Here is a 22,296-nt window from a genome sequence, read left to right on the forward strand (position 1 = left end):
ACTGCAAATGCAGCTACAAGGTGAGGAAAGAAGAAATTGGATGCAAATTTTGGTGCCAGACGGCTACATATATGTTTTAGCTGCTGTGCTGCACTATATGTTTGATCTGTTAAGCCAAAGATGAGCAAATTAAAAGATGAATTTTAAACATGAGACAGTAGCATACTTAGAACTTTATTCTTACACACTGTATGTAAAAGTGAACTGAGAACACATATGATGCTAATGTTTCAGGTTATAAGAATGCAAACCATCCCTTAAACATGTCCTAGCCTTCAATTTCTGACAGCTCTACCCTTCTATGGAGACAATGACCGAAAAATCAGCTGTAACCAGTATTCAAATTTCAATGCAAGTTAAAATGCAGGTAAGATTTTTTACCCAGTAAATTTGGTAAGTTCTTCCCAGTCTGGACAGAGACGCAAGCATATCTTGGAAGACCTGTACCAACACTTCACTGTTATTTCTTAACACAGATAATGTTTACTCAAAATCCCCCAACATTCTGAATTTCACACATCTAAGTATGATAGTCCATAATCATACATTTGAGAAGCCATAAGCAACATTTTCTCCCATTTCCAACACCTTAATAAAAGTTGCATATTTTTCACATTCACACAAAATTGCAGGGTCCTACATGAACTGCAGTAGTGATGACCTCATCTGTTTTGCACAGCGGCCATCAAACATATGATTTAAAACTGGATACAGTCATAATCTTCCTGAGGAATTTAACAAACAACAAGCATGTTCATAAGTTGTCAGGGAATCCCTCACACACACACACACACATACATGCAGACACATGCTTTCCATCTGGAAACCTGGCCAAGAAAGAAGTTATGTCCATTTGCCTGGTAACCCTAACCGAATCTAATCACAAACAACAAATTACTTCAACCATCTACTATTTGGAGACCAAGTGCAACAACCAGCACTGCACTTTGAACTCTCATGATTTTCAAAAACAAACGCAAACACACTATTCAGTCCACACAATACTACATACAATATTTATTATAATATAAGTGGTTATGTTCACCCAAATGATTGTTTCAATTGACATCAAGTCCATCAAGAAACGTGTGCTTAATATGTAACACAAGATATGTACATTACAGGAAATCACGCACTCTCTCAGACAATTTATTTTCATCTTTGACTACCATTCTCTAAAAGAACACATCATATTGTCAAATGCTTACTGCAAAGACATACTGAAACGTCTTTTTGATTTGGAGAACATTTTAGAAATTTAAATTATATACTTTAAATTGTCCCCCTTACTGGAGGGAAAGCATGATAATACATTATGATAAAGAGGCAGGTGACTAAATGGACCAAATGTTGTCTTAACACGAAATATGCCCAGAAACCAAAGTGAATATTTGTTATTTTTTTGTACTTAGTTCAAAGCTTACATCAACAGCAAGCCGAATACTGAACTTCAAAACATGAACCTCTGACAAAAGCTAAGGCTTCATCAGTCCTGGCATTGTTATTCTGCCAGCAGTGATTCCATTCTCCTGAAATACCTCTCTGGCAAAAAAAAGAAAGGTGAAGCATGGTTATGAAAGAAAAACAGTGTGCATAACGTTTCCCTGAAATGCAACATCATTGCCTTTAGATGTTTGTCCACATTACGGGATGTTTTCCCAGATATTAAATGTAAATGCCATGCATTTGAGTTCAGAGTGTTATGAATAAGGATTTGTGACTCAACTTACATCAGTTATCAGCAGACACTGGTCATTACTGGTAAAAATTTGGCAGAAAGTTCATCAATTTTGTACACACTTACAGTCTCTGATAAGTGTGTACCTATCACCATCAAAACCATTCCATTTTAACACTTGCTGCACACATCCACAAGGAAGGAATCTGAGATTAAATATGCTTGGTGTTTGTTTCCAGTAGGGCATGTGGTAGCACAGTTGGTTGAGGCATTATGCTACAAGCCAGAAGATCATGGGTTTGATTCCTGATAAAGTCAACTAATCCTTCCATCGGCACTATGGCCTTGGGATTGACTAAGCCTCTATCAGAAATGAGTACCAGGAATCTTCCTGGGGGTAAAGGGCAGCCAGTGCATAAGGCTGACAACCTCTCCACCATCTGTAAGCAGAAGCCACACCATATCTCAAGCGGTTAGTTGCTGGCTTCCCACCACGGCAGCCCGGGTTCAATCCTAGGTCTGGTCAAGTGGGTTTTGTGGTGGACAAAGTGGCGCTGGAGAGGATTTTCTACGAGTACTTCAGTTTCCCCTGCCAATCTTCATTGCACAATTCTCCATCTTCATAATCACCCAGGGCAGGTACAACAGGCCGATCAGTGGCCGCCATGCCAAGGGGACCCAGCTGGACTCCACCCCCCACTAAGCGAATTTAATCTGTAAGCTGACTCTCTAGAAAATGTGGGAGCCTCGATATCTCATAACCTTACGGCCTTCACAGCCTGTTACAGGGACAGCTTTATTTTTTATCCATTTCCAGTCTGTATACAAAAGTGACATGTCAACAGAAAGTAATATCACACGTTTCAACAAATATTCTTGCACTGCTTATTACGTCCCGTGTCTTGAATGCTTACCTCACAAACCATTAGTGTGATACATTGTACTAATATTTCCAATTTGTCTGGTTTTAACAGTAACATCAATTTATTACAAATAATTACAAAAAAAAGTTTCATTTCCTCAGTTTTCCAATGAAATGGGATATTATGTTCTCAGTCAGTGTAGCTGACCTCATTCAAAGCATCCATTGAGGACATTCAAATGACAGCACAAAATTAAATCCAACTGTTCCACTTCTATGTGAATTATTAGTGTATTTTCAAATGTATATCATTACCCCAAGCAGAGTGAAAATCGCTGATCTACAACAGTGACGTGATAAGTGATAAGAGAACGAATTTTCAGCATTTTGTGAAACTGCGACTCATGTCCGCTGATGACATTCTGTATCTCTATATGACTCAGGAAAGGAACCAGGCAAGGGACAAGGAAGAATAGTTTGTGGGTACATTCCACTCAAATTTTATTCAGCATCTTCTCTAACAACTAAGCAGATCGGTGGAGTGAGGAAAAAACTGCCAAAAATAGTACTTCTTATGAGCATGACATAAACAAACTGCTGATATTATAGAATTCAAATATTTGCAAGTCAATGGTCATAGTTCTGTCAGGTGTAAATAAGAGTACATTCTTAAGCAATGTGTCTCATAGCTCAGACGTAGCAGAAAACATCAATAATATGCTGGCACAATATACTTCAAATATGAGGGCTATTCACAAAATAACTTCTGGTGAGCTATTTAATAAAACAAGCAATGAGAAAAAAATATTATATACAAAAAATAAGTACATATTTAACCTACTTCTCAACATAGTCACTGCCAGAACTGAGGCATGTGTCATATTGGGGAATATGTTTTTGTATGCCTGTGTCAAAGAAGTCTGCCACCTGTATCGCAAAACACTAAAAGAAACTGCATAGGGCTAAAAAAAAAGGTGTGGAATGCTGACATACAGTGTAGTGCTCCTCCATGACAATGCACATCTGCACATGAGTACAGCTGCTCACACTTGAGCATTGCTACATCATTTCAATTGGCAGTTGTTGGACTACCCTCCTTACAGCCCTGATCTCGCTCTGAGCAACCGCCACCTGAAATCACAACACTTCAACAATAATGAGGAGTTGATGGAAGGTGTCAAAATATGGCTAAGCTCACAGGCAGCAGATTTATTTGACTTAGGCACACAAAAACTTATTCCCTGATACAAGTATCTCAATTCTGGCAGTGACTACATTGAGAAGTAGCTTAAGTATGTATGTATTTAATAACATTTTTTTATCATTGCTTGTTTGGTTAACAGCTCACCAGAGGTTGCTTCTGAACAGCCATCATACATGAAAGTCTTCCTGTAAAGCTGCAATACCACCAACAAAGCAAATGTCTACCACCTACTAATAAATTTGTGGAAACTATGCGAAGAGGCTCATATATGTCATGACAGTGTTTCCATGTAAAATTATTAAAGATGTTATGTTCTAAATGCACATCCTCCAATTTCAACAAAACCCATACAATGTGTGTTAATACATACTTTGTGATGTGTCTATGCTAAATGAATAAACATTTAAATTTATTTTAATATTACTATACTAAAATCTGTGACATCATAAATGTTTCATTATTACTGTATTATTTCAATAATTAATACTTGCATCATGACTATACATACAGCACACATCTTAAATAAAAGCAAATCTTTACTTTGCTGGCGAGAAGCTAGCTGAACAAAGAAAACTTATAAAACATTCCATACATATTCATTATTTTTTATATTATTGGGTAAGTCTTTAAATTTACTATTCTCTTATCACTTTGATATCGAAGTAATGTGGTTTCTATTCAGCAGTAAAAGATCATAAGCATCAGCTATTTCCCTGTTTCTTATACTTCAAATCCAATATATAACAATATATCACTACCTAATATACCTAACCTACCATGGATATAAACTGAATTTTAATTACTTCACTGAATACACTTCTTCAAGACTTGGGCATTTGAAGGATTCATAAAAACGTCACATGAAGAGAACACGCTCCGGCACTGTGTTCATCTTATACTAATCAATGCACAACAAACCCAATAGGCTGTTACCTCATGTTCAGAGAATGACATCCAACTGCCACTCCCTCTGTGCATAATGATTCTTTTCTGCACATACTATTCCAGTAGTCTGCTGAGTCATCTCTTTTTTCCGCCCAACAATATCAGTTCAAGAAACAAAAGCAAGCTGTTCAACCTCTGGCAGAACAGAGTACAATTTAACTGCTTAAGAATGATTTAATTGAAGACTTAATGCAAATGCACCAAAATGCTGTAAATATCCAGCCCTCAAGATGAAATTCTTCAAAACATATCACATAGAAGCATATATGTTACATGAACAATATTCATACAACTTTTACAAAAATATTATTGGTTTGGCAACTATGGTTCTACCTGTACACATTTACAGATTACAGCTGAGTTCAACATAATGCATCCCATTCTTATCCTGTGACTTAAACCAGAACTAAAGAAATATGGAACAGCATATACTCCACACAAAACATAGAAGATATCACCAGTAACATAAGGCAATACTCAAACACAAACACAATCTACAATAAAAATAAATCACTTTAATCCACATATATGACCTTGATCCAGCAAGGTTCATGTTTAGTAATGTCAACAATGGACTTGAACAAGCATCTGGAAGTCATCTGTCTCTCTCTCTCTCACACACCCTTTGCAGTAACAAGTAAACCAGCATCTTTTGAATTCTTTTCATTGCACCCCACCGTAATAAATCCATTCTTCACAGAGACACAAGGAAAAAAAATGTGTATGTACTTGTATATATAATAATGACAAGTAGAAATAAGGTAATATGATAGGCTACATGGAGTAAATACCATGAGTACAAATAAAATGATAAGTCAGTATTTTGTATTTGGCTAATGTGGAGTGTGTGCCTGTCTCTCATAAATTCTGCCTAGTTTGGAATAAATGTTGGTACAGCTATATGTGCAGCATAACAAGTTGTTCTCTTCCTCATATTCTCAATCACATCAATGTCAAATTCACACACATATGGTTTGCTGTCAGCGGCTGCAATAAGCATACATTTTCTTATTTAGCAACAGAAAGTCCCTTTGAACTTCAGCCCAAAACGATGACAAACTTGATGTCACCATTTTACAGTGTGAATGAAGAGTTCAGTTTCAACCGTTCATTTTCTTCTTCAAAATTATTAATCCCTCTTCTGTGCAGTAATAACCAAAACTTTCCAACTGGGCAGGACGTTAACTATATGGCAGACTTTATTTAAAGGAATTCATCTTCACTGAAAACATTTTCCTCAGTGTTCCAACAATGTTGGCAACATAAAGCAGCTTGGATGATCACTTTTACACTGTGACCATCATCAGCACAATATTTCTTTTGGAATCTCTGATTAACTTATCAGCAGATTTCTCACCAAAAACTGCATACACCATATCCATACAAGATGGAGGAATAACTACTTAGCAACTTCATGGGTATTTTCTCTTTTGCCACATGACATACAGCTAAACACGATACCAGGACTTCACTGGTACCAGCACAGATAGGATGAAGAAACTGTGCTGGCTGCTTTAAATCAAGTTCCCTTCTTCAAAAACACCTGAGAGGTTTATCAGTCAAGTTTTGCATGGTCTGTCTCTATGTTTCTTTCTAATTTTGATGATATAAGCTTTCATTTGCAACAACTTCATTACAAATAATGCACTGAGGCCTGGCACTTCCACAATTATTTGCACAATTTCTGAAACCATATTTCAAATAACCATCATTAAATAGCCTTACACACACTTCTCTTTCCTTTAATTACAACTGAAACAAAGTCAAACTCAAACTTGTAGCATACTTTTAATAACAGCTAGTACATGGGATCACATAACACCACTTATGTCTAAACTTCATTTGCATATTAAAGTCTTTCTCTTCTTCAAAAACCGAAGATCCAGTTTAGGGATAATTTAAAAATATATGCATACAGTCAGAGGGACTACAGTGCACTCATAGAGAACACTTTGAACACCATTTAAATGGAAGCATACAGCATTGCTCACCTCATTATCTCAGCCTATGGACCATATCAGTTCTTTATGAATGTGCTCTCATATTGAATGCCATTTTGAGAGACTAGTTCAGGACAAGACTGACTAGTTCAGGAAGTGAATAAGTTTCTTGTACATTCTCTACAGCTTTTTACAATTTAAAAAAAATACAGGCGCAATTGAGATTTATAAACAGAGAATGTTAAGATCCTGAAATGTACAGTCTGAATGGGTTTCTGTTCCATGTATCTGGCAAAAAAAAAAGTATGCTCTCAGATATGGACAAAGTCTCAAGTCACTTGCGGTCTTATTGGGAATGCAAGTGATTCACACTAAAGAGACACCAATGCAGTTACTATACCAAATAATTCTGATAACCATCCATTTACAGCATATTATTTCCTAGTGAAAAATTCTGAAAGAAATGGTGTTTGTGAGCAATAGCAGATAACTTCAAATTCTATGCTGATGCAACAATCTAGGTCCCTACATCTTCACAGGAAATTCCTGTCATGCAAAACTTTAAAATCATGTTAATTTCTTTGACCAACTACTTGACCTAAAGGTCACACTAAGAAGGAAATTAATACTAATCATGCTTAAAACTACATGGGAAAGAAACAACTTTTTTAAAAATATATGTGTAAATCAAACTTCAATGATTGGCAGTTTCATAAGCCACAACATTTGCCTACTTCATATATCACTGACAGAGGGAACATCCGAAGTAAAGGGAAAATGCCCTGTATTCCTGGAGCATTTGCTTACCTACAATACCTTTCAATGCCATTCATCTTGAATAATGACAGCCTTAATGAACATGTTATTTCAAAATGCAGAAACCCTTGAGTGAAACAACAGCAGAAGACAACCCACATTCAGCCCGGCCAGTATACAATGACTGCACCAAAACTAGGACTGGTTAGGGCAGATTATGGATATACCTGCTAATGGAAAGATTGTGGATAATATTCCTGGTTCTCTTCGTAAAATCACACTGAGATCAATAATCCTCTATTTACATATTCGTTCAGTCTTGTAGAATTCTGGAACCAATTCTCAACACACTATACAACGGTCTGTAATGGACATATACAACAGCAAAAGAGAAAGTAAAAAAAGTACGCATTAACATATATATTAGTGATACTCCATTTAATGCTGCCTTGAGTAACACTAATTGGTCACCATACTCTTTACCTTTTGGGGCCAACCGAGAAAAAAGAATCTACATCTGTAACCATACATCTATTGACACATTTAATGAATTCTGAAATGTAGGGCAGAAGCGAAGAGAGGTCTGGCCCATCTCCCAGTATATAAACCCAAACTTTATACATTATACATATTTTGTGAGGAATTTTAAATGAATTTATAATTATAACTCTATCTGGCTATTTCAGTTATGGCATAAGTGCAATAATTTATGGTTTTCAACACTGGACAGAGCTCAACACAAAAGCCAAAATTACTCAAAAGATATGCAGGCTCTGCAAACTGAAGGACAATAATTATACCATATAACTGTTAGAGATTCATATCTCAGTTAAATGACATTCAGATATGCCTAACAACGTTACTATGTTCTGTGTCTGTTGGCTGAAATACTTACTCTTTTCTAAAACCATAATATATGTCCCAAAACATTGCCAGCAGATGAAAAATGTCACAATTAGAAATTTATAATATTGTGACTGCTTACAAAATTGGGTTTAAAAATACAGGGATTTGCAGATGTGTACGTAACAGCTATGACACATATGATACATGCAGTTCTCCTCGGAACAGCAACACTGTCGTATGTATTAACAAGCCAGTTTCCTTTAAGTCCGCATACGTCTTACAAGTGGTTATTGCAAAAGACTGTGCAATGTTCGAAGTACATGGCCAAGAACAGGTATGAAACACATTCAAGCTCAAGCCACACACAAAATCAAAATAAACACCAATTTTATATACAGCGAACACTGAAAAATACAGTCTTCTGGGATGTGATGGTGTGTAGCAAGGGAGGCTGCAGCTGGAAGGAACAGTCTGCCTCCATTTTTAGAATACAGAAGTAGGCCACGTGGTTAAAACCGATCAGTGACACAGAGAACGTAGGGCATGGACTAGGGCTTAGAGGCAACTGGAGTAGTATGAAATGGATGGGATCCCCTGGCCCAGAGAGAACTGCACTTCTGGCAAGAAAAGACAGAGAGAACCAATGCAAGCAGTATGCACTGGATGGAAACTTGCAGCACTAAACAGGTAGGAAGAGAGGTAAAACTGCAGAGAAATTGAAGAGACAACATATAAAATAAAATCAAAACAAAATACCTTATTTATTTTATTAACTTGAAGAACTGCATGCAAAAGTTGTGTGTAAAATATATGAATACTAAATTTTTGGACGTAATTTCACATGCTAAATTCAGGCAACTACAGCTGAATGTGACGGGCAACAGGGTATGAATATTCATGCCTACGGCCTTCACTACACAATTCAATAATGAATACTGAGACAGAAATTCCCTTTAACAAAATTCTGACCAATACGTACATTTTTCAAGAAGACAGTTAAAGCTGAATTTGAAGCAGCAATACAGAATGACTACTCACACCACGCTATTCATTAAGTAATGTTCAAAGAAAATGTTCCCTTGCTAGTATTTTGACCAATGCACAATTTTCATATAAATGCAGTTAAAGTTCTGGAAACAACACTGCCATAATGCAACAATTTTAACAGACTTTTTAACGAAAATATGAATCAGTCAAAATTCTGTCAAGGGTAAAAATATAGTACCTAATTTTTTCCCCAAATTTCCTTGTCTAAAAGTATGGCTCTGTAAATTAGGCACGGGCATAAATTATGTGAGTAAATAAAGTAATGTAATAAAATCAAAAGTAAAAATACTACAAAAAACACAAATAAAGGGTTACAACGGAAGAATAGAGAAGAGGTAAGAAGATAAAATTAAATTAAAAGAGCAACTAAAAATAAATGCAATAAGCATAAAAATAAAATATTGGAATTAAGATAATTTTAAAGTCAAACTACAGGAAAGGTCACAGTGGAAAGAAGTAAAAATAAATTCAGTTTGATGAAAGGGAAGGAAAGAGAATAAAGCCCCAGAAATGGGACATTACAGAAGGATCTGAAATGGACATTTGCTAAAAAACTAACACAAGTCACAGTAGCTATCCTCCCTGATCATGCTGCTTGGTTGCAGCTCATCTCTATAGCCCATGTATCCAGACTAGGTGTAGAGAATGCCAGTGTTATGGGATTGGGTATGATGTGCCACATTCATCCTGTGTTCCACCAAGGCTGACTTTATCTGATGAAGCAGCTGGACATGGACAGTGGTGCCCCAGTATCACTTAAAAGGTTTTCTTCCCTTCATGAGTACTTTTCCCAGTTATACATAAGTATTCTGCACACATATTGTCAAGGGTTGGGCTTTATTCTTTCTCATAAATTTCACGAAAGACAGTAGAGGAACAAAATTATATGAACACAAAATCATGAACACCGTAACAAGTGTGATCTTCTGGAATGCGATGCCATGCAGTCCAGTAAAAATTCACTGATAATTCAGAGAACATACCACCTCCAACTTCAGGGCCAAAGAGCATTCCAAGCAAGCAGCAAGCTGCGCTGTCTTCCATGTCTGTGTGGCTTATATTTTGGCCATGAAGATGGATGTGGTAGCCAGTCTAAAACTCTCGTTAATATCTACCAGACAACATGGCATAACATCCTAGAAGGCAGTACTCTTTATAAATACTGTTAAGCACAATACTTTCTGTCAACTCTATTTTTCCTTCCTGTTCCCCTGTTAAACAGTTCACATGTATTAGAACTAACTTTACGTAACTCCTCACTTTTCTCTCAGGACCATAAAATTCCTGTAATTAAGAAAGGTCTCAGCTTAATCCACATTCTTCTGGGTAGCTTTTACTCTGTGCATAGGCATGTAATGAGGAAGAACAAAGAAAACAACAGATATATGAACTGAAATTACTAGTAATTAGTTCAGAAATACACAACTTTCCACTGCTTCAAAACTTACTGCAAAAGTAAAAATTACTCTAGTGAAAAATTGCCAATTGTTAGCTTTTCTTTACCCCTTTCAATTGCTGGCTGTAATATATTTTCTTCCAGGAGTCACATTTCCTGAACCCATAAATTTCATATGTGATACGATATGACATGAGTGACAGCATCAAGTGACACATTCTTACATTCTTAGCACGGAAATATATAGTAGAATGTTCTCTCCTGTTCTGTCGCCTTATTTTTAATCATGCTACTTCCTACAAAAATGCCAATTAAGAGATACCATAGAAGCCAAACAATGAATATGTGAGTAGGGGTAGCAGTTTTAAAATTTTCCACCACTGTTGCATATGCATAGAGTCCGTAATACAATACAATCAATCACACCTGTTCACACAAACACATTCTGCCAATCAAAGTGACAGTCCATTTTTAACAAATATAGTTCAAATGAAGTACGATACCAATGACAGACCAGTCACAAAGCAAAAGGTTAAGTTTTGAGAGGGCCGTATGACGATTCATGTTTCTCAATTCCTGTGGCTACAAATGACCTCCACTTTGGTCTGATACCTCAGAAGCCTCTACTTGTAGCATTTGCTGCAAAAGGTTCATTTTAGCTAGATTCGGTAAATTTCTCATAAATAAGAAACACAAGACATATATTGGGAGTGACGTGCAGTAAATATGGAACAAGCCCTTTGTAGAAGCCCCGCACCCCTTCATACCTCCAGGTGCGGCACACACAGTCCCAGGAGCCCTTGTAGTCATGGTGCTGATCCTGCAGACGTGCCCTTACCACTTGGTATGGGTACGTTAATGCCGCTGCCATAAGCTTGGAACATGCTGCAAATGTCAGATACTCCATCGAACCCTGTGAATATCATCATAATGTGCCATACGTAAATCTGGCATACAAGTAGCCGAACATTCACATCATCATCCTGTTAGTCCTCTGGCTGCTTTTAAGTCGACAGGTCAAAATATCAATACGAGGAAAAGAGTGTTATAAAAAATGGGAATATATCATTATGACCCCATGAAATACAAATGCACTTCCTTACACAGCTGGAAATATGAACCTGAGACACACAAACATGTCTAAGAATTAGACGCAAACAAATTTTCATCCACAGAAATGCACCAACCAAGCAATAAGATAAGCCACTGGTAATGTCTATTTTGTACTGGCTTTTCATAGCAACCACATAAATTCTAAATAAAATGAATTAATACAATTATTGTGTTTCTGGACATTATCCATCATCCTCTTATTTAAAACCGACAACTTTTCAGAGACTGGATTCTGTCTCTGTCTTCAGGTGGAACTTACTCAGCTGGGCCCAATCAACAAAGCCAGTCCCTATCTCCGGACATCAGCATCATTACAATATGGGATATATAAACCAGTATAGCATAAACCTTCTGCAGGAGTTAGGAGTTAAAGACAAAAATTAAAAAGACATTCAATAGAAATCAGGACAAAGCATAATGTCCAACAACTATATAATTAATTAAAATGTGTTCAAATGAAATCTATAGCAAAGTCAATACAGATAAACACTTTTCTGATATATTTCCAATTCAAAATGGTCTAAAACAAGGCAATGATTGGCACTGTCTTTAAACTTTGGTTTAGAATATGCTATTATGAAGGTCCTGGAAAATCAGGTGGGACTTAAAGTTAAATGGGACAAATCAGCTGCTGATCTATGCTGATGATGTGAATCTACTGGGAGATAACACAGTTACCATAAAGAAAAACACAGTAACTTTAACTGACAGTAACGAGGATGAACTGAAGTAAATATAGAGGAAATTAAGTATATGCTGATGCATCATCACCAGAATGCTGGACAAAATCATAACATAAAAAGGCTAACAGATGCTACAAAAATGTGGCAAAGTTCAAACAGCTGGGAACAACAGTAACAAATCAAAACGTGATTCGAGAGGAAATTGAGTCATAACTGATACTGAATTGAATATTTATTTTTATGTGGCAAAGTTCAAATACTTGAAAACATTAAACACACCAAAATTAGAAACTGAAAAATAAATATTTCAAGACTGACAAACCTAAAGACAGGAAAGTGCTTTGTCTCAATTCTACCTAATGTCTCAATGACAGAGATCAACACTACAGCTACGTAGGATGTGAAGTACTGAGAGTGGTGGTTATGAAGAGTTTTATCTTCTGGGATGTAACGCCACGTAGTCCACTAAAAGTTTACCAAGGTTTCGGAGGAACATGTAGCCTCATTCTTCAGACCGAAAGAAGCCAAGCAAGAAACCATCATGAAAGCAGGTGGCAATCAGAGCAAATAAAGTAAAAAGCGAAGTTATCCCCGTACCAGGCCGTGAAGGCCCATAGGGTTATGAGACGTTGAGGGTCCCACATTATCTAGACAAAGCTTGCCAAAATGTCAAATTATAAAGGAAACAGAAGGGAAATGTAAGATAGCAAGTCACTTACCACTGGCTCACCCATAGGACAGAATGAACTGCCAGTACCCACTGGCTCTCAAGACATAACCAAATGAACCAGCAGGACAAGAACAGGATAATTACCCAGGACCTAAAAGAGTCGTTTGTGTTGGTCTAGAAAAAAGGGAGAAGTGGTAAGGGTGTGGAGGGAAGAGAACCGAAAAGTGTGGGAGAGAAGTTGTGTACCTGGGTCCTAGGCATGTGGTGGAGAATGGAGCTGAGGCAGCGGAAGGAAGCCAGGAGAGCAGGGTGGAGGCTTAGGGGTGCTGAATGCTTGAGGGCAGAATCGGTACCCTTATAAGAGCAGTGTGCATAGACCTACATGGTCCCACAGAGAACCCAGCTCTAGAGTACCATGAGGGAGGCTTCCTACAGTCTTTCAGGAAGCAGGCGAGAGGTTTTTATTCCTTGCTTAGATAGAAGCCATCCTCACTGTTCACTTCACTAGGATGGAGCTCTATCTCAGTTGCTTCCCTGATGATGTACTCCGCATACCTGTGTTCAGTGGAGAGGACAGTGGTGCTGTGTAGATGGATACAGTACCATGGTGAAACTCAGCATCAACTTGGGGCAATGCATTGAACTCCAGAGCTGGTTCCTCCATGAGGTCACATAGGTCTGCACACACACTGCCCTTATAAGGGCACCAGCTCTGCCATCTCCATGCACTCAGTAGCCCTAAGCAGCATGCCTATAATCCCCAGGCACACAAGTTCTCTCCCATACTCCTTGGTTTCTAGTTCCCTGACCACCACAGCCTTACCATTTCTCCCATCTACTCCCAGACCGGAACGGCCTTTGCATCCTACTGGTATACTTGGTTATGTCTGAGAACCAAAGGGTACCGGAAGTTTATTCTGTCCTATGGGTGAGCCCATGGGAATGAACTTCTGTCTTCCATTTCCTTCATGTTTGCTATATAATCCAAAATTTTGGCAAGCCAATTGTTCTGCTTGCCACATGCTTTCATGCTGGTTTCTTGCTGGGCTTATTCTTCAATCATGAAGATGCAGCTGACAAGTTGCTCTGAAACATCGGTTCACTTTCAACCACACAGCTTATTAGTAAATTACACTTCCTAATTATATACATGCATTCTGGCCGGGAAAACACCAGGTTCATCAGAGAGTGCAGTTCTAAGCATAAAACAAAAGTTATTAAAGATGTGTGATATAATAAATGCAGAATTTAATTATTTAAAAAAAATGTGCTTTAAGAAAAACCTTAACAAAATTCAGGCACTTCAACTACTTATTAATTTAAATGCATGTGGCAGCATAGTTGGTTGAGACACTATACTACAGGCTGGATGGTCGAATCCCGACGAGGTGCATTTTTTCAATTTACCTAAACCTTCCAGCCACACTATGGCCCTGGGGGCAAAGGGCGGCCAGAGCATAGGGCTGACAACCCTGCCACCATCTATGAGCAGATTGTCTAGAAAATGTGGGAACCTCAACATCTCACAACCCTATGGGCCTCCACGGCCTGTTACTGGGATACCTTTACTTTTACTTACCAGTTTTGTATCAATGGGCACCATTCTATATTGATTGTAAGTATTTTTCATTTCTTCATATGTCATAAATTGTATGGCACCATGAGATACACCGAATATCCCTGGTACAAAACCCTGAAAAGAAAAATACAAACAAAAATGAAAGTTAACTCACACTGTGGACTAAGGTCACATAATCACACAACTCATAACCTAGCTTATGCCAGGAAATGGACAGAACTTTCTTCTGTGTTTACAGTCATTTGATTTTGGTGTAATATGAAATTTAAGGTTTCTCTTGCACTTTGTCCAACATTAGCTTCCCTGTGCTTAATTAGTCAAACACTATGCCATGAAGATATACAGGGGAGTGGAGGTATATATCCATCGCTCTTGACCTCAGCACTAAATGGCCTTTTTCAATAGAAAAACACAAAGTTTTGGAACTGGGTGAACAGGATATGAGGACATTCCTACTCTGATGTCACAACAGTTTCTCTTTCAGTCGCCATACTGTTTCTGTTAACAAGAGAATGGCATTTTGTTAGCTTAGCAATATCCTGCAGTGGTCTAAGGAAGCGGTTCTCAACCTTTTGGTACTTGCAACACACTGGAATATTCTTTTCTATTTTTTTCTCCACTGCACTAGAACTAGAACTGAGAATTAAAATTTATAATAAAAGTATACCTAACTTTTAAATCATGTCATTTGCTGCACAAAAATATAAAATTAACATAAACCAGGAAGATGATAATGTTTTGTTACAGTCATCAATTTAAAAATGTGTTCAATAAAATAGAGGTTTACTGTAGTTCTTTGAGAAATTACAAACGTGTACTAAACTACAAACAACAATGTGACATTAACAATTACTGGCTTTTTTAGTTTGTATATTTTATTTTACATAATTATTCCTCTCTTCAGAGCCTTGTGGTGCCCTTAGCAAAAGCGCGTGGTACACCAGTGAGAACCACCGCTCTGAGGTGCCAGCAAGCCTTAACATTAAACACCAGCATCTTACTAACCTGCGGCAGTTTTCTTCTATTCCAATGATCTACAACTTTTTGGATCTATTTGAAAATCAATTTTCATCATTTTAAAAAAGAACCTAATGCAACCATATTGGCACTTACCAAGTCATCGTTTTTATATTGTAGTTAAGCATCCCGTTGCATTAATATATCTTTTTAGACATATATTTCAGTCTTAAATGCAGCTTATTATCTAGCCACCCTTCTTCCTCACTATATTTTTTGGTGCATATGACAATCGTCAGGTGTTGCATATCTTCCTAAAATTTTTGCACTGTATGTCAAAATTAATTATTGCATGTGAACATGATATTTCATAGTTAAAATAAATTAATCTTAATTAAAATTAATTAACATATTAAATATTTTCCATTTTGGTTGTCATCCATGTGTAAGTACAACTACAAACAACTATCAAAACTTGTAATACTAACAATGAAATTATATAACACAACATATTACTTACATGTTACATATAATACCCACGCTGCAAAGGGACTGCGGCACAAATAAATCCAACAACAAGAAATACTCTCAAGCAAATATATTTTAAATGAATGGACAATGACCACAATGAAAAACATTAAGGTGTTAATCAATTTTAATTCAATGTTAATTTATTGTAATTAGGATATAACACACTCACACGTGATATGTGATTTTGACATACAGTGCAACAATTTTAGCAAGATAGAAAACACCTGATGATGCCCATATGCAGCCAGAGACACATAGTGAAAAATTTGGGTGACTAGATAATATGCTGCATTTCAGATGAAAATATATGTGCAAAAAAGATCATTATTTGTTTCTATATTACTCTCCAGTTTACGCGTCTCAATCCCAGAACTTGTATATGTTCGTGTTTATCTCTTGGATTACTAACCTACGCAGTATCACAGTTTATTAGTTATCACTGTTTATTAGTCAATCTCCATGTGAAATATACATATACTCTGGGGGGGGGGGGGGNGGGTTGTTATTTCGGATCTTTTAATCTTATTCTGTACCTATATCTTATATTATGAAGATTTGTGCTATATCTATCTATACATCACATTTATTTATCTCTATTTCTAAAGAAGTGTCTGGGCCGTGCAGGTTAACAGTAACAATATATAAGACTCAATAATATATATCCATTCACTGACATACTCCTTTCAATGCTAATTCAACATACTACATTCAAAATTTCAAAATTTTGACTGATATAATATGAAGTTCTTTCATCATCTATGACTAAATTCATAACGGCAGAAGCTAACAGATGTTCAGCCATTCAAGAATTTTCCCATTGTTTATGCAACCCAAAGGTATATTATCTTGCAGAGTTTTCTCTTCTGGGATATAATGCCATGCTGACCATTGAAAGTCAGCCAACATTTTGAAGGAACATGTCCCCTTCATCTTAAAGATCTGAGAGTAAGCCAAGGAAGGAACCAACATGAGACAGAGAGCAAAGCAGGGCAATCCACTTGTGGAAAAGTTGGGTCTATATAGGAAGCTGGAGGAACTGCAACACAATTAATCAGTTCCCACTGGTGCTCTCTTAGAAAACGGTGAACCAACAGGAGACAAGACAGTAACTAGAGATTTCTTGCTTGGCTTACTCTTCAATCCTGAAGATTGGGGCAACATGTTCCTCCAAAACCTCCATTGACTTTAAACATATTATGCAGTGTTATATCCCAGAAGATAGGTCTCTTCATAAACAGTGCTGTGAGAAACTCAAACCCTTGTTCACCAAACATGGCACTGACGCCTATCTTGAGCCAGATTCATCCGGCCAAAATTTCCCCCAACACACATGAAGTAACAATTTTAATATTATCCTACCATCTATGCTTAGATTTCCCAAGTGGTCTCTTTCCTTAAAAAATTCTGTATATATTTCTCACACCTCCAATATATGCAATATGCCTGCCATCTCTTTTCCATCAATCTGATCATCCTAACAGCATCTGACAAAGAGTTTGAAGTATGAAGTTTCTCATTATACAGTCTTCTCCAGCCTTCTGTTATTCCTTGCCTCTTAGGTTAAGCACCTTGCTATCAGAGCCCCCCCCCCAGCCTGTAATCTCCAATGAGGATGAGAGAAAACGATTTCTTGAAAAAGCTTTTCCAAATTTATTATCACAAATGTAACACTGTAAGCCTCATAATGTAAGACAAGTCCACTTGGCAGCAAGACAAGGCAACAATACAAACCCTGTAAAGGCCACGAATCCCCTCATTATGGTAGATCTTGTTGAGTGCGTCCATCATGCCCAGGTAACGCTTGCTCTCTGGCAATCTGGTTCTGACCATGTCAGAGTACTGCAGACACAAGCGAGTCTTCACAACCCAGATAGGGTTCGTCATGACAAGGGTGAGGATGCCAGCCTGGGCTGCTGCCACCATATGTAACGTTGGACCCAGGGGCTTCTTTGTGTTCCCTCCTTGGATCCATGTCTTGATGGTATTGTAACTACAAATAATAATATTATGGTTACAAAAGAACCCAAAGACTCGGGTACTGGGAATCTTAGGACATCCTGTTCAAACAGGTAGAGATTTACTCTGCATGTTTCCTGCATAGCAATCCAGAATAATACCGAGGAGACCAGCTTAGGGTCTGCCAGGCCATCCAAAAATACAATTTAAACACCAGTATATGGTCAGCCAGGCTCTTAAAGGTTGATAAATGCAGTGATGATGATGTCAAATTTTCAGACGAAATGTCTGACCCTTTCACATATTTAAAATGGGTTACAGCTAACACACTACCAGCTGCTGTGTCATATAAGTAACACTAAATATCACAGATGAAACTTACAAAAGGAAATAGAAGCCCCATGCACTACCAGATCCCCAGACATTTGGGGTGACACCTCTATACAGGCCCCGGGCTCCTTCTTGTCGAAATATTGTTGCCATCGCATTTCGAAGTCCTTGATACTGTGGAGCTGGAGTCCGCCCATCGTTCACTGAAATAGAAATCAGATGATTAAATAAGAGATAACATAGTAAAGTTTAAAAAAAAAATAGATTTTAATGACTAAAACAAAAGCAGCTTTTGTACAACTTCAAATCCTCAGCTGAGAAAAATCCCTGACTCTGTATCAAGGATCACATAGTAAGGAAGTAAAGAACAAAACTGTTAGAAACAATACGGACATTCATAACTCAAGTGCCTTTTACACATTCTTCGACATGTAACTGCAATGCTATGAATGCAGACATACAACTGGATGGTCATGGGTGGAGTCATATAACAGGGAAGCTATGAGTATAGAAATATAACTGATTACTTTTCAGTTCATGCANGGTGCTTCATCTTACAAAGTACTGTCCGTTCTATAGGGAATGTAAACAATGACCTACAGAATGGACAATACTTTGCAAGATGAGGCACCGACTAAATAATTTGCATTAATATTACTACATCTACATCACAAGCCTCCAAAACAGTTTATTATATATACACAAAACACATAGAATACTCCAATTTGTCCGTAGGAACACAACAAAATCGCAAAAACCAGCAACTGACTTGATGATGTAAAGCATCACTTTTAATCTTGTTTTATACTACAACTTTCATTTTATATAGTCTAATTTATTGTACTTTTATGCCAAGTATTTTAATATAATTAATATTACTGTATCCAATTTTACTAGTACTGCAGTTCAGTGGTGTATATATATGTTGGCCACATATTTGCCAGATGATGGCTTTTGGTAGCCAAAACATGTAGCAGAGCCAAACTTGACACTGACCTTAATATAGTTGTGTTGTGACAGTTTTACTAAAGAAATTGTATAACTGATTATGTCCACAGAGTGCAGCCTCTCAGAAAACTCATAGTTAACTCAGCTTCTTAAGAAATTCTATGCCTTTTATGAAACGTGAAGGTTCATTACTGTGTTCATAAAAGTCCACCACTGGACCATATACAAAGTCAGCTGAATTTAGTCCATCTGGTTTCCTTAGGATCCATTTCAATATTATTCCTGTGTCTATGCCTTCATGTAAATGGTCTCTACCCTTCAGGTTTTGTGACTACAGCTCTGCATGCAGTCCTCACCTCCTTCTTGCATTCTGCATGCTGCACCCATCTCACCCTTCTTGACCTGATCACCCCAATTATACTTGGTGAAGAGTAATTAAGAAGTTCCTCATTACACAGTTTTCTCCAGTGCCCTGTACTACTTCCTCATGCCCAAATATTCTCCTCAACACATTCCCTTAAAGTGAGAGACAAAGTTCCACACCCATTCAGAACACACACAATTACAGTTCTGGACATCTGCACCTATCATATTTAGATGACTGATGTAGAGGCAAAAGATTCTGAAGTGAGTGGTAGCAAGAATTCCCAAGTTCAATCTCCTCCTATTTTACTCATCAATATTTCTGATCTGGCACTGTACCAAGGATTTGGTGGCTGACAAACACAGGACATTCAATATTGAGAAATCTACCATTATATGATTTTAAGTAGTATTTGTCATATGAGGCTGTGATGAAATGTCTGAATTATTTCATACACAGTGCCTCAAACAATGGTTTAGTCAGATGCAACATGCTGCCATACCATAATGTTTCAATATTATTTGCACTGCCAGGAGTTCACTCATCAAGCTTGCTTACTTACTCATGAAGCTGAGCCCTTCTGGAGGAGCCGCCAATTCTGCAGCTACTCAAGAATTTCCCAAGCATTTTATGGAACCCGAAGGTTCATTACCATGTTCACAAGAGCCCTCCACTGATCCCTATCCTAAGCCAGACAAAGCCTCAATCATCAAGCTACAAAGATTAAAAATACAGGACACTGCAGCTTAAATGCATCCGATTCAGGTGTTGCAGTGGTCAACCTCCAGATGCTACAATTGTGAGACACCTTGATTATGAATCCAGCATGTTCCTCCAAACACTCAGTAACCCCACATCACACTGCTCGGTGTCATGACACAGGAGACTGCAATCCAAATCTTCATGCACAGTGCCCAGATACTTTTCAAATATGGCTATTAAACAGTGACTGAGAATTTCAGGAAACTTAGCCACAAAAGCTAATAACACAATGGATGAGGAGTTAGACAACCATATCTAACTCAGATTTCCTACAGTTAATGTTACAACAGTGTCAGCAGCTAGACTGTACAGCATCAAATGACAGGTGGACAACAAAGTCAAAAGGATATAGACAGAAGAGGTCACGCTCCAATCAACATCCTATCCTGCCATTTGCTTTGAGGGATCAAGAAAAACCTCAGAAGATCTCAATGAGAACAGCCACTGTCCCAGCCATGACTAGAACTGAGCAACTCCCAAGTATAGTAAGTGAAGTGTTATCATTATGTCAATATCTGGTACTTATTTTGGAAAGCAATTTGAATCAATGAAGAGTAAAAAGGTAAACCTTTCCTTGTGCTTAATTAATTAAGCAACATTCCATGAAGACGAGTGGAGGTATAGCTCTGTCATTCTTGACCTTGGCACTAGATGGAGCTGAGTGGTCACCTTCACGCCCCAGCCACTTTAGACCGCAGACAAGGCAACAAAAGGTTTTGAACTAAGTGGTAGCAAGCTTTACCCAAATTTAATCTGTCCTTAATTTCCTCATGAATAAAACTTCTACTTCTTAATGCCCTTCCCAAATGTTTTAACCTAGTCACATTTTCAAAGGATCTATTTGGTATCTTTATGTTACAGTTCTGCCCTGTAGTCTGGTTACAAGACAGCAACTTACACTTACTTCTGTTTACTTTTAGGCCAAAATGCTTACTAGCATCAATTAGAGCTCCTGTGCGTTTCTTATTGGTATCTGTTATTTCCCAGTAGATTTACATCTTCAGCACAGACCAGCAGCTGATGTGGTCCCATTTAATTTCAGTCCCACCTGGTTTTCCTGAACCTACTTAATGGCATATTCTAAAGCAAAGTTGAAAAGCAGTGACGATAAAGCATCTCCTTGTTTTAGACCATTCTGGGTAGGAAACATATCAGACAAATGATTACCCATATGGACTTTATTACAGATTTCACTTACATTTTAATAAGACTAAATAGTTTCTTGGGTATGCAAACTCAACAACAATCCTGTATAAAATTTCCCTCCAAAATAAACCACAGACTTCCTTGAAGCCGTACACACCCACAAACAAAAACCTACAATTACCTTACTTTCCAAAATGCTGAAGATCAGGATATACTACACAACAGTCTTTACAGTTGTTCTGTTGGGGTGTGAAATCATGGCCTTTTATTTTGAGGGAAAAATATGCATTATAATAGTTTGAAAACAAAATATTTGGACCTAAGAAGAATGCATTGCAGATTTCAGAATATTATATAATACAAAAGACTGCAGTTAACATACGTCAGCTAGTGCTGTCACAATCATGGAAGGTGGGAGACTATGGTGATCTGAGAACATGGTTAGGACAGAGGAAACAGGATTACTCCCTTCTGAGATGTGATACCATGCAGTGTGATATTCACAGACATTTGGAGGAACATCCTGCCTGCAGCCTCTAGGTACAAGAGATACTTCTACTCTGAGGACAGAGGAAGCATGTTT

The 22,296-nt window shown here is 37.6% G+C and overlaps 1 protein-coding gene across 3 annotated transcripts in view; it reads right to left on the reverse strand.

Moving 5' to 3' along the window:
- Positions 1-22,296, reverse strand: part of LOC111869077 (mitochondrial folate transporter/carrier) — a 40,629-nt gene that overhangs the window by 10,726 nt on the left and 7,607 nt on the right. For all 3 annotated transcript variants that reach the window (XM_023860284.2, XM_023860283.2, XM_033753283.1), the window contains exons 3-6: positions 18,546-18,696; positions 17,939-18,197; positions 14,720-14,833; positions 11,442-11,587 (exon numbers count right to left, since the gene is read on the reverse strand). In XM_023860284.2, the coding sequence (XP_023716052.1) occupies positions 11,442-11,587; positions 14,720-14,833; positions 17,939-18,197; positions 18,546-18,696 (670 nt within the window). The remainder of the gene's footprint in view (positions 1-11,441; positions 11,588-14,719; positions 14,834-17,938; positions 18,198-18,545; positions 18,697-22,296) is intronic.

Source organism: Cryptotermes secundus, unplaced genomic scaffold, assembly GCF_002891405.2.
Source record: "Cryptotermes secundus unplaced genomic scaffold, Csec_1.0 scaffold455, whole genome shotgun sequence".
NCBI classification, from domain to species: domain Eukaryota; kingdom Metazoa; phylum Arthropoda; class Insecta; order Blattodea; family Kalotermitidae; genus Cryptotermes; species Cryptotermes secundus.